We start from the raw sequence: 12,342 nt of genomic DNA on the forward strand, positions 1-12,342 counted from the left end.
TGTGAACGAGAGGCAGGTCAGAAGTCAGAAATGAAGAGCTTAGTATATCCATCTGATCAAAACCACGGAGAGCTCCCTATAGATTAGGAGATACGATTCTGCAGCGGTAAACAGGGAAGTGAATGGGACCGTGGATGAACGAAGAGCGAAGAGTATGGTGGCCTTGGAGACCAACTAAAAAAAAAGAAAATATATTTTTCTCTCGTTTGATATCAATGAAAATGCGCTAGGACACGTCCTCTGGATCCGTCGGTTGGATTAGTTATGACGTGTCCACACGTCGTACGGTTAATTACCAGTTAATACAGTTGCAACTTGCAACCACTATATTAATGGCAAGTATTTCATACAGCTTAAGTAAAAATAAAACAGAACTATCCCTTTAAACCTCTCTTAAAGTCTCTCTTTCTTGTAGCAAAATCATAAGAGTAACTAAAATGAATTGGACAGCCAACTAGTGCTGCATGATTCTTGCTCAAATGTAGAAATGAGATTTCATAGGTGTCTGAATCTAGAGATTGCAATCTTAGTTTTTTCACTTAATTGTGCCGCACAATTTGAAACGGGCCCGATGTCCTGAAATTGTTTCACTCTCGCAGTATCTTGATTGCAGTAATCTCTAGCTTACTTACTGTTGGCTACTATACCTTTGTACCGTATCTGCTATGTCTATCAGTTGTCACGTCTGTGATTGTGGCCTGTGTGTACTTTGTCCCCCGATGCAGAGAAAAGAAACAGAAAATCCAAGATATTCGGAAAAACGTGAAGGATGCCATAGTGGTGAGTGTCAATTGTGCCATTTTGCCCTTTTAATCAAAAAGTGCCCTGTCTCCCTCTGTTTTAGTGCAGTTTTGTCTGTTGAACATGGCAATCCCATTTCACTGACAGGCTTATGATTTGATGTACAGTATCCTGTATTTATGCTGCTTAATTATTTTTTGTGTGTGTGTGTTTTCCCCTCTCCCCCGACTTCTGTTTTGTAGACTATAGTGTCTGCGATGAGCACTTTAATACCCCCAGTCCCGCTAGCCAACCCAGAGGACCAGTTCAGAATCGAATACATCAAAAGCATAGCGCCAGTCTCCGACTTTGAATATTCACAGGTAAGACATTGACAAACTTGACTGTTTTCTTTGTGTGTGTGTGTGTGTGTGTGTGTGTGTGTGTGTGTGTGTGCGCACACGCTAGCTTGCTTACATGAGTGTGTGTGTGTGTGATGGAGTCAGAAGGTGCGTGAGTCTTACAGTATCAACAAGAGGGATGGTGCCGGCTAGGATCACCTTGTGTCCCATGACTAACAATGGGAGATTTTTTAGCACAGTGTGCTCAGGGAGGGGTATCACTCCTAATTATCTATAACGGATGAAATTCCACCAGGCGGCCTTTATCTTAGGCTTTTTGGGACATTTTCAACAACACAAAGCTAGAGGCATTGTTTTGTGCGGATCCGTGAGGGTAGATTGGAAAATGCAACTTGTAGGTGATGTCAACACAGTTAGTTAGTTAGCCCATTTTAGCACACAGCCAAAACCTCAGTGTTTATTTAACTCTTGAGAGTCAGAGCATGCAAATGGAACCAAATGGACCCATAAGGGTCCATCCGGTTCCATTTGTACGCTTTCAGAGATGCAGCCCCGGTCGTAAAGGGTCCATTTGGTTCCTAACTATCAACAGCGTGGCTGGTTTGGAGACGTTAACACTTAACACAATGTGTTTGATTGTGCACCTGGTCATTTGGGATTTGAATGCGAGTGGAAAGACATGGGATTCCTGTCGGCTGTGATGGGCTCTCTGATAAGCGCCAGGTCACATGTTGGAAATGCAGATAAATGTTTTACATAATCTTTCAAAGTCTTCCTTGTTTGGAGTGAACTGTCTGTCGCAGCAGTCAGTGGAGCGGCACCGGGCAAACGGACATGGAAATGTACCGTCCGCAGGGGAGACGGCTGCTTTCATATGTTGCTATTTTGTTGAAATTCAACACAAAAAGGGGATTTCGCATTTCTCTCCAGATGTGTAGACAGAGTAGAAATGGCATCTGCATGTAATAAATGCATGCATTAAATGTTAACAATTTTTCCGGTGATCTCATTTAGATCTGCATTGTTTTTAAACGTTACATGCAGCGGAGATGGTAACATGTCCCCATTGCTGTTGGCAATTAAGAATCATGCTTCTAAATAACTTCTGTTGCAGGCTATATAGCAATATAGATAAATGGTTAGATAAAAGGTTTATTATGTAACATCCCAACAAGGGTACAGTAGGAATGCATTTCATACTTGTTGATTTGCAAGTAGTACAGGAAAGGTGCAATTCTGGGGAAATTGCCAAGTGTGGTTGGCTCGATGGCACAGACAGCTTTGAAATGTAGGCCCCTCCCACTGATTTAGCTAGCCAATTACAAAGTCAAGTCACCCCTGTGATCATCATGTGTAAGTAATTAGGAAGGGGATTTATCTCCCAAAAAACATGGTTTTGCAACAGAAATGTCGCATTCGCGGCGCCCCCCTATGGCTGTAAATGGAATTGCGTTGGGCTGTTGATTAAACCACTCTCAACATGTGAATGAAATTTGGGGTGGATTAGACATTCCGTTGGTGATTTGTGTAATTATTCTTAAAACAGGCCCCTCCCACTAACTTTGGACGCCGATTACAGCCGAACGATACGGACTATGAGAATTCTGCCTGTGGTGTTTTAATCGGATAGGTCCAGAGATCATGTGTACCGATTTTTGTGAGATTTGCATAAAAGCTGTAGGTGAAAGAGCAAAAAGTGTGTTTTGAAGAAAAGTCAAAATGGTGAAAAATCGCAAATGGTCGTAGATGTGCCATGACTCAGGGAAAGTGACATTTTGATTTTATGACCTATGCTTCAACTGTGGACTGTTATAGCACCACCATGAGGCCGACTGATGTTTTTATTGTATGTAATTATTTATTAAATTCATTTTAATAATCATTATGAACCTCCCTTCCAAAACTGTAGATCCGACGGTTTCTGAGAGAAAAATACTTGATGTGAGTTTTCCTATTGTCCCATGTAAGTGGATGGGTAATTTTAATTCACTAATAAAGTAATTATTCATCAATAATTTGTCAAATTAAAAAAAAAGGGCTTCGTTAAGACCTCCGTAACATTATGGTCAATGCCTGTGTGAAAATATATATATAATCTCAATGTGGGGCTCAATTTGGGGCTCAATTTGAGAACTACTGTTTTAGAAGGCGTTTGTAGAGTCGGCCTCAAGTCTTGATGGGGTAAGAGGACAGCGCTCCCATGCTACTGTAACGTTGCGTTGTGGTGAGGGTCTGTATGCTGTGTGGGGAGTGGAGGGGAGGGGAGGGGAGGGGAGAGCCACGGGTCCAGCGTTTGAGTTCCCAGGCCCGGGCCGTGTGGGGTGGGCTGATCGAGAGGGGAACAACATGGCTCTGTTTGGTGTGTCTGCGCTTGTCAGCGCTTCTCAGGCTTCACTTATGTCATCAGTGTCACCACTACATTGTTATCCAATACGGCCTGCGCGGGAACCCAGCCAATACGGTGACCTGTGGCATACACCTGTTGGCACAAAAAAAATTCAAAAAGGTTGGATGACGTTGCGCGTAGCATCTTTTTCATGGTCGAGTCACCAGTGGTGGTTTAACTTGGAAAGAGTGAAATTGGGGTCCCCTGCTAAATTGGTGCTGGGAACGAAACAGACCCTTATGGAGCCATCACTTACACACTGTATTAAGAGCGTCTGCTAAATGCCTAAATTGTAGTTTCATTTAGACCCATTTCATTTGTACAGTCTGGGTTAAATTCACACTTAGATTTGACTGTGTGTGCCCTCGACTCAGAAGTGGCCCAATGATGATAAGCCAAAAAAAGTGAGCGAACAACAGCTGTTGAGGTTAGATCTTTTCTAACGTCCTGCCACATTCTCTCTAAAAAGATCTTCTCCCTAACCCCACCGCATCAGGTGAGGGGATAACAATAATAACCCTATGGAAAACAATGAGCCAACAGAAATGGCCATCTATGCAAAACGGAAACAAATGTCGCTGCGATGGCTATGCTAGCCGCTACACATCTCCCGTCAACTGAAGTGGAGCAAATTCAAATGAGTTTCTGACTGCTATTTAAAAGCAGTGCTATGGCGTAGTGTCCATCTGATATGCTAAGAGCCAATATGGAAGGTCACAGCCAGACTCCTAGACTTCTTAAATGCTCTCATGCACTCGCATTTATTTTTTATTTGTGTAAGATAATATATACGGCTAGTAGGTCATTGTAGTGTAGTGTTGCTTTGGAAGATGAGAAGTGTATCTGCGCTTCCATTGAGCCCCACCTTTTGCTGCATAGAATTTATCCTACTTTCTGTTGTAAAACAAAAGTGTGTTAGAAGCAGAAGTTGTGCTGCCGACCAGATTGTTGAGTTAAGTCTCACACAACCACAGCTCAACTGTGTGTCTGTGACCCCGGAGCTGCATTATGCGAATGGTGGGCCTTGGAATAAACCAGGGATATTATAATAACAACTGATGAGGAAAAACATGCACATCCCAACACGAATTACTCTGAGAAGCTTTATCGCCCACACGCCAGGAAGAGCATTTGATATCAAAGGAATTATCTGTTGTAAAACCAACTGTTAAATGCCCCTGTGGACTGGAATTGGAAAAAAGTTCCAGACCCCTCAACATGCATTGAACTGAATGCATTCAACTCACACAAAGGGGGGTGGTATTAATGCTCTTCAGAATAAGAACTGTTCTATCTGGATCTACGCTTTGGGCTGTCATGATTACAAATTTAAGTCGACAATTAATTGTCACACAAATAATTATGATTAACGATTTGAATTGTGCTTTATGCATTGAACATTGAAACAGGAACGTTACAATTCATATTTCTGTTTGTTTCTGCTTTTAGGCTTCGTAATCACAAATTGCACAGGGCAGATATAGGACAAATAACTTAAACATACAAAGATATCACTGACACTGTAATCATCTTTTATAATTCTTTCCAAAAGAATGACAAAATAGCAGAAATAGTTGATCTACAAGCTTACAAACACGTGTTGTAAGCTTGTAGAACTGCTATTTTTTATTTGTTTTGGAAATGACGATTGACGATTGTGCAAAAATAGTTGCGATTATCGCAAATAATTGTGACAGGCCTAAACACAATGTCACGGCCTCGATGAGAGAATGGGCATTCGCTCTGTTTTTGTGAGTCTGCCGTGATGGTGTGCTACGACGTACACTACATTCTAGGTCCCTTGTGAGTCTCTGTTTTGGTCCTGTTCTCATTTTAAAATACTGCACCTTTAGTAGATTAGAGGCGCCTCTCAACAGCTATTCACACACTTGATGATGGCATAGCCTGATGGTGGTGTGATCTGTGAATGTAGCTACCAGTTGTAGTTGTTTTTTACTCTTTTTGTGCCTCCCTGAGTCCCTGTTTCTGGACGCATTCAAGGTTTAAGTCATCATTTGGGTTCACGTCACCTGTTCATGGACACGGCTTCCTAGTTGTTTAGGTCTGGAAGACCTCGCCTGGGTGATCTTTCAATTTAAAGCGGGAAAGCATCCATGTCATTTTTGATTTTTGCGTTGGCTATTCAAAAATAGCAGATCCACAAGCTCTCAGCAGGTCACTTTGTGCTGCACTGCGAGCCTGTACATCTGCTATTTTTGAGTGTGAGAACTACTGATTTAGAATGTATTTGTAGAATCGACCTCAGGCCTTACATACAGATGTACATCAACCTGATTGAGCGTATGTTGCGTATTGCCTAAATGTTGCATTCTTGCCTTAATAGTTAATACCCATGAAAAGGTACAATGCATTAGTAGTAGTAGTCGAGGTAACCTTTTAGTGCCAAGGAGGACCCCAATTTATGTATTAGTCCGTGGACCCCCCCTCCCCCAGAAAAACGATTAAAAATGTTTTTCAGAAAAAAAATAGCAGACGTACAATTTACAATTAAGGCATAGAACCTAACAGTGGAATATCTATACCAGTAAGACGCCTGAGGGCGAGCGTGCACGCATCCGCCTCGTTGACGGCAGACTGCTGGGTGAGCGCTGGCGCTTTGGCATGGGGGGGTCAGATCAACATAGAATTAATTCTGTAGGCCTACTGTACATATAAGGAGCACGTCTTTAGTGTACAGGGTTTGATGAGGTCAGATCAACATAATGGAATGTCAGAACAGGTCAGCTCCATACAGTACATGGAGATATAAGGGTGGTAGCGGGGACCTTCTCTTGAGTGTACAAGGTTTGATGAGGGCCAGGGTAGGGCCGGGAATTCATTTTGGGGCCTGTTGAGAACTCTAGTTTTCGCCGGCTGCCGGGCGTGGCTGCACTAATAACTTTGGGGCAAAGAAACAGCTTGGACTCCTCATGCATAGAAGGAAGCATGAGGTCAGTCCGCTGCCCCCCCCCAGGTTGGCAGAGGACGTGTAGCGCCCAGGATTACATTAGATAATTGACACTGGGTGAAAAAATGGGTTACAAAATCGTGGGAAAAAAAAGAATACATTGGTTATTTCTGTTTGCACAGACAGCCTGCTGTAAAGGCCAATGTAGGGTAGGTTGTGGTTTGGGGTCGTCTCTGCATATGTTAGCTATCAAGGCTATAGTTACTGCTACTGTAGATCATTTTCATATCAAGGCCCATTATTTATTCAGCATTTGAACCACGGACCACCATGTGATGACATTTACTCAGACCGAAGACGTAGAATATTTTGTTGTTGTAGGATAAGATTGTCCACAATTCCATGCTGTATTGATGTTGGTGCCATAGGCGAGATAACAGGCTAATCTTTATTCTCTAATTGTGTAGACTTCTTGTAAATTAAGTAATGCAGACGTTTAACAATAATTTTACTCTTGAGAGAGCTTAAAATGTTTAAAATAAAATAAAAAATGTTATGCTCTCAAGAGTTAAAGATCTTTAAGGGTCCATTTGGTTAACAACTCTCCATCATAGCTGGGGACCACCTGGAACCCCCTCAAGGACCAAAACCACTAGTCTAGTCCAACAGGGATTCAGGAAGGAAGGGGGAGTGTTGTATCAGCAGGGAGGGGAAATTGCTTTTCTGTATTCACCCAGCAGAAGTATGTACAGTAGATGGTAGAGGCTGATGTGTGTGTGAAAAGTTTGCAAACCACGCCCATCGCTTTCATTGGCTACGCTGTCCTGCCTTTGGCTGGGTGGAAGTGACGTGCCCGCTTGTATCCAGTCTCTTTACGTTATGTAGCTGGCTAGCTAGCCTGCTAATGCAACTGTATGTAGAACTGCAGTAGGGATGGAATTATTGATTAATTCATTAATCAAATATTAATTTGACCATTTGAGATACAGGGCCAGGCAATGGCATCTTTGTATGAGGAATAGCATTTAATGAAAAGTGTCTTGTCTGTCACATCACATGCAAAAGCAGCAACGTTTCTGTGGCTACCAAGGTGGGGGGAACTTTTTTAAACCGGCCCACATGTGCGTTCCTGGGCCACGCGCGTACAGACAGCATTACATTCACAGAAAACGATTTGGTTGATAATTAATTGATTAATTGTTAACTGTTAAGTTTTTCTTAACGGTGATTAATCGATTAACAATATTATTAACTATTAGTATTAACATCCCAGTATGCAGGCAGGCGACAATAAACTATTCTGTCCACCTAGACTTCATGCCGACCTGAACGGTGCACTCGTTGACGTGCGAGGCCAAAAGGAAGCAGCTCAGAGTGGGCATGCACTGGCCTGCTAGCTAGCTCAGGTACACCTCACTGGTCTGCTTGCTAGCTCAGGTACACCTCACTGGTCTGCTAGCTAGCTCAGGTACACCTCACTGGTCTGCTATAGCTAGCTCAGGTACACCTCACTGGTCTGCTAGCTAGCTCAGGTACACCTCACTGGTCTGCTATAGCTAGCTCAGGTACACCTCACTGGTCTGCTATAGCTAGCTCAGGTACACCTCACTGGTCTGCTAGCTAGCTCAGGTACACCTCACTGGTCTGCTTGCTAGCTCAGGTACACCTCACTGGTCTGCTAGCTAGCTCAGGTACACCTCACTGGTCTGCTATAGCTAGCTCAGGTACTCCTCACTGGTCTGCTAGCTAGCTCAGGTACACCTCACTGGTCTGCTATAGCTAGCTCAGGTACACCTCACTGGTCTGCTATAGCTAGCTCAGGTACACCTCACTGGTCTGCTAGCTAGCTCAGGTACACCTCACTGGTCTGCTATAGCTAGCTCAGGTACACCTCACTGGTCTGCTATAGCTATAGCTCAGGTACACCTCACTGGTCTGCTATAGCTAGCTCAGGTACACCTCACTGGTCTGCTATAGCTAGCTCAGGTACACCTCACTGGTCTGCTATAGCTATAGCTCAGGTACACCTCACTGGTCTGCTATAGCTGGTTCAGGTACACCTCACTGGTCTGCTATAGCTGGTTCAGGTACACCTCACTGGTCTGCTATAGCTAGCTCAGGTACACCTCACTGGTCTGCTATAGCTAGCTCAGGTACACCTCACTGGTCTGCTATAGCTAGCTCAGGTACACCTCACTGGTCTGCTATAGCTATAGCTCAGGTACACCTCACTGGTCTGCTATAGCTGGTTCAGGTACACCTCACTGGTCTGCTATAGCTATAGCTCAGGTACACCTCACTGGTCTGCTATAGCTATAGCTCAGGTACACCTCACTGGTCTGCTATAGCTGGTTCAGGTACACCTCACTGGTCTGCTATAGCTAGCTCAGGTACACCTCACTGGTCTGCTATAGCTGGTTCAGGTACACCTCACTGGTCTGCTATTCAGGTACACCTCACAGGCCTCAAGGCTTTGCTGTCGGTGGGCCAGCCTTGTTGTCATGTGATGAGAAAACTCACAGCGACAGGCGTGTTATTTGGGAAGGTTTCTGGCACTTTTATCCACATGTCCTCTCTATGCACTCGGCTACACCCACCACTTTATATCATCATACTATACGTGCGTGAAATCTCTGTGAGCGAGCGAGTGTGTGTCTGTAGTTTATGTATCACAAGGACCGACCGAACACACAACCACGGGCACACCTCCAACCGCAAATAAAGTGGTCGGCATAATGTATAGTGGGTAATGGGTAATGTGGCTGGCCGCAATATACCGTTTACGGATAGTGGAAGCTGCTAAACCCGCTAAATGCGGGTAAGGCAGGGCAGGGCAGGGTAGGGTAGGGCCTAGATATCTTGTGGGATTTTGGGATATCATAATATTATGATGTGTTGTCTTCTTTATCTGGTTTTATTTTCATGAATTGATTCATACAATCGACTGAGTTGAAGCTTCTGTGAGGTTAACGGGTGGCAGGCAGGAAAGACGGCTCTGTTTTTGGTGTATGTTGTGAAAGATGAAATTCATGAACAGTTGTGGTCTTTCTTCTCTCTCTCTCTCTCTCTCTGCCTCCACTTCTTCTATTGCTCTCTTTTTAGCTAAATTTGTCCGTAGTGTGTCTAACTGCAGTAAAACATGGAAGTCAGCACTCTGTGTTGTGGAACACACATCTATTTCAGTCTAATAAAAGTAGTGATGATGATGATGGCCATCATGGGTTCATAAGGAGCTGGGTGGCTGCTTTATGCATGGCTTGGCTGGAAAAAGGGCCATAGCTTATGTTGATTTTTGAGCAAGTTTTTATTATTTTTCATAGTCTTTAGAGTAAAGTTTCATATTTTAGTCATCTGAAATGTGTCAGTGTTAGTCTAGTTTTAGTTGACTAAATATCGACTAAAATGTATTTTGATGGGCCGTGATGACGTCATAATGGCTGATTTTACACTTAGTTGCATGCTGGAAATAGCCGATCTACAAGCTCACAACGCGTCGCAGCTATATATAGATCGGCTATTTTCAGGGCGCAACAGTCAAGCGCAAAATTATCTCTCCTCTAGTCCCTCCCTAACATATTAGTCTAGTTTATATTTGTTGACAAAATTGTCAGTATATTTAGTTACAACTCTTAGAATGAATTTAGAATATTTATTTATTGAGCATAATTGAACATAGATATATGAAGCATAGATTGGCGTCAGGGCTCTGTCCCTATTCATTCCCTGTAACATTAACCCATTTTGGGGCGGGAACCCCTTTTGGTGTTTTAAGCTTTTGCTTTGTTATACTTTAGCCATTGAAAAATAGCAGATCTACAAACTCATAGCGGGGCACCGAGTGCCGCACTACGTACTTCTGCTAGGTCTGCTATTTTTGAAAAATCGTGAAAATGTGGCGCAAACCTTTGAATATATATTCTTTCCGAGTAAACATTTTTAACTCAAATCTTTGCTTCTGGGGGGGGTCCCTGCCTGGAACAACATATTTTCAGATGGGGGTCAGCGGCCAATTGGGGGTCCTTGACATGAAAATGTTTGAGAAGGATTGACATAGAAACATGGGTTTGTCAGAAAACTGTCACCATTTAGATGACATTTGTAGAATCGTCCTCAGGTCTAAATGGGTTAACATTTTAGTTAAGTTATAAGCCAAATAGAATTACAGGGAATGAATTAAGACCCCCAGGGGGATCTAGAAACAGAGCCTACAAGTGGATTCTGGGGAGTTGGTGGGATTTGCAAAACTTCATGAGCAGCAGGTTATGCAAGCGAGGTAGTGGCAGCAGCAGCAGCGACGCACGTCTGATCAGGTAAAGAGTGCTATCCAGTTGTCTGCTTGAACTATAGCTACGCAGGCTGCGCATCATTCATAGGTTTAGTCATCATGTTATCATCTTAGTTTAAATTTTGTTTTTGTCAGTCGACAAACATTCTTCATCATCGTCGACGAAGTCAACACTGTATAGCTTTAACAACTTTTAACCCTGACATTCCCATTTGTCTATAGTTTTTATTATCATTATTATTATTAGGGTTGTCCTGATCGGATCGGGTGATCGGCCCCGAAGTAAAAGTAATGGAAGTTGTAAATACTCAAGTAAAGTACAAATACCTCAAAATTGTGCTTAAGTACAATGCTTAAGTAAATGTACTTAGTTACTTTCCACCACTGACTGTGTTATGGGTTGCTCTGTAGGCCTCTGTAGCACACACTGCATTTATTCAAAAAGACAGTGTCACACGCCTCTGTGGAAAAGAAGCCTGAGGACAGTGGGGGGGGGGGGGCTACTGTTGCAAGTAACAGTCCGGAATTCAAAAGAAGTTAAGTATGTACATCAAAATGTAGCTACTTAAAGTACCAAAAGTAAAAGTGCTTATTGTGCAGAATGTCCCATTTCAAATCTCTCTCTCTCTCTCTCTCTCTGTCTCTCTCTCTCTCCCTCTTTGGAGTTGGACTCAACTAGCCTGGCCCAGCCTGTGTGGTTTCTAGAGGGGCGGGTGGCTCAATCTGTGTGGTTTCTGGTCTAGAGGGGCGGGTGGCTCAATCTGTGTGGTTTCTAGAGGGGCGGGTGGCTCAGCCTGTGTGGTTTCTAGAGGGGCGGGTGGCTCAATCTGTGTGGTTTCTGGTCTAGAGGGGCGGGTGGCTCAATCTGTGTGGTTTCTAGAGGGGCGGGTGGCTCAGCCTGTGTGGTTTCTAGAGGGGCGGGTGGCTCAGCCTGTGTGGTTTCTAGAGGGGCGGGTGGCTCAGCCTGTGTGGTTTCTAGAGGGGCGGGTGGCTCAGCCTGTGTGGTTTCTAGAGGGGCGGGTGGCTCAGCCTGTGTGGTTTCTAGAGGGGCGGGTGGCTCAGCCTGTGTGGTTTCTAGAGGGGCGGGTGGCCCAGCCTGTGTGGTTTCTAGAGGGGCGGGTGGCTCAGCCTGTGTGGTTTCTAGAGGGGCGGGTGGCTCAGCCTGTGTGGTTTCTAGAGGGGCGGGTGGCCCAGCCTGTGTGGTTTCTAGAGGGGCGGGTGGCCCAGCCTGTGTGGTTTCTAGAGGGGCGGGTGGCTCAGCCTGTGTGGTTTCTAGAGGGGCGGGTGGCTCAATCTGTGTGGTTTCTGGTCTAGAGGGGCGGGTGGCTCAATCTGTGTGGTTTCTAGATGGGCGGGTGGCTCAGCCTGTGTGGTTTCTAGAGGGGCGGGTGGCTCAGCCTGTGTGGTTTCTAGAGGGGCGGGTGGCTCAGCCTGTGTGGTTTCTGGTCTAGAGGGGCGGGTGGCCCAGCCTGTGTGGTTTCTGGTCTAGAGGGGCGGGTGGCTCAGCCTGTGTGGTTTCTAGAGGGGCGGGTGGCTCAGCCTGTGTGGTTTCTAGAGGGGCGGGTGGCTCAATCTGTGTGGTTTCTAGATGGGCGGGTGGCTCAATCTGTGTGGTTTCTAGAGGGGCGGGTGGCCCAGCCTGTGTGGTTTCTAGATGGGCGGGTGGCCCAGCCTGTGTGGT

General features: G+C 44.7%; 1 protein-coding gene across 2 annotated transcripts in view; it reads left to right on the plus strand.

Annotated features, from left to right (window-relative positions):
* Positions 1–12,342, plus strand: part of gnal2 (guanine nucleotide binding protein (G protein), alpha activating activity polypeptide, olfactory type 2) — a 79,707-nt gene that overhangs the window by 12,193 nt on the left and 55,172 nt on the right. For both annotated transcript variants that reach the window (XM_080779214.1, XM_080779215.1), the window contains exons 3-4: positions 726–780; positions 984–1,103. In XM_080779214.1, coding sequence (XP_080635340.1) covers positions 726–780; positions 984–1,103 — 175 coding nt within the window. The remainder of the gene's footprint in view (positions 1–725; positions 781–983; positions 1,104–12,342) is intronic.

The sequence above is a fragment of the Protomyctophum bolini genome (genome assembly GCF_963924005.1).
Source record: "Protomyctophum bolini genome assembly, chromosome: 12".
NCBI classification, from domain to species: domain Eukaryota; kingdom Metazoa; phylum Chordata; class Actinopteri; order Myctophiformes; family Myctophidae; genus Protomyctophum; species Protomyctophum bolini.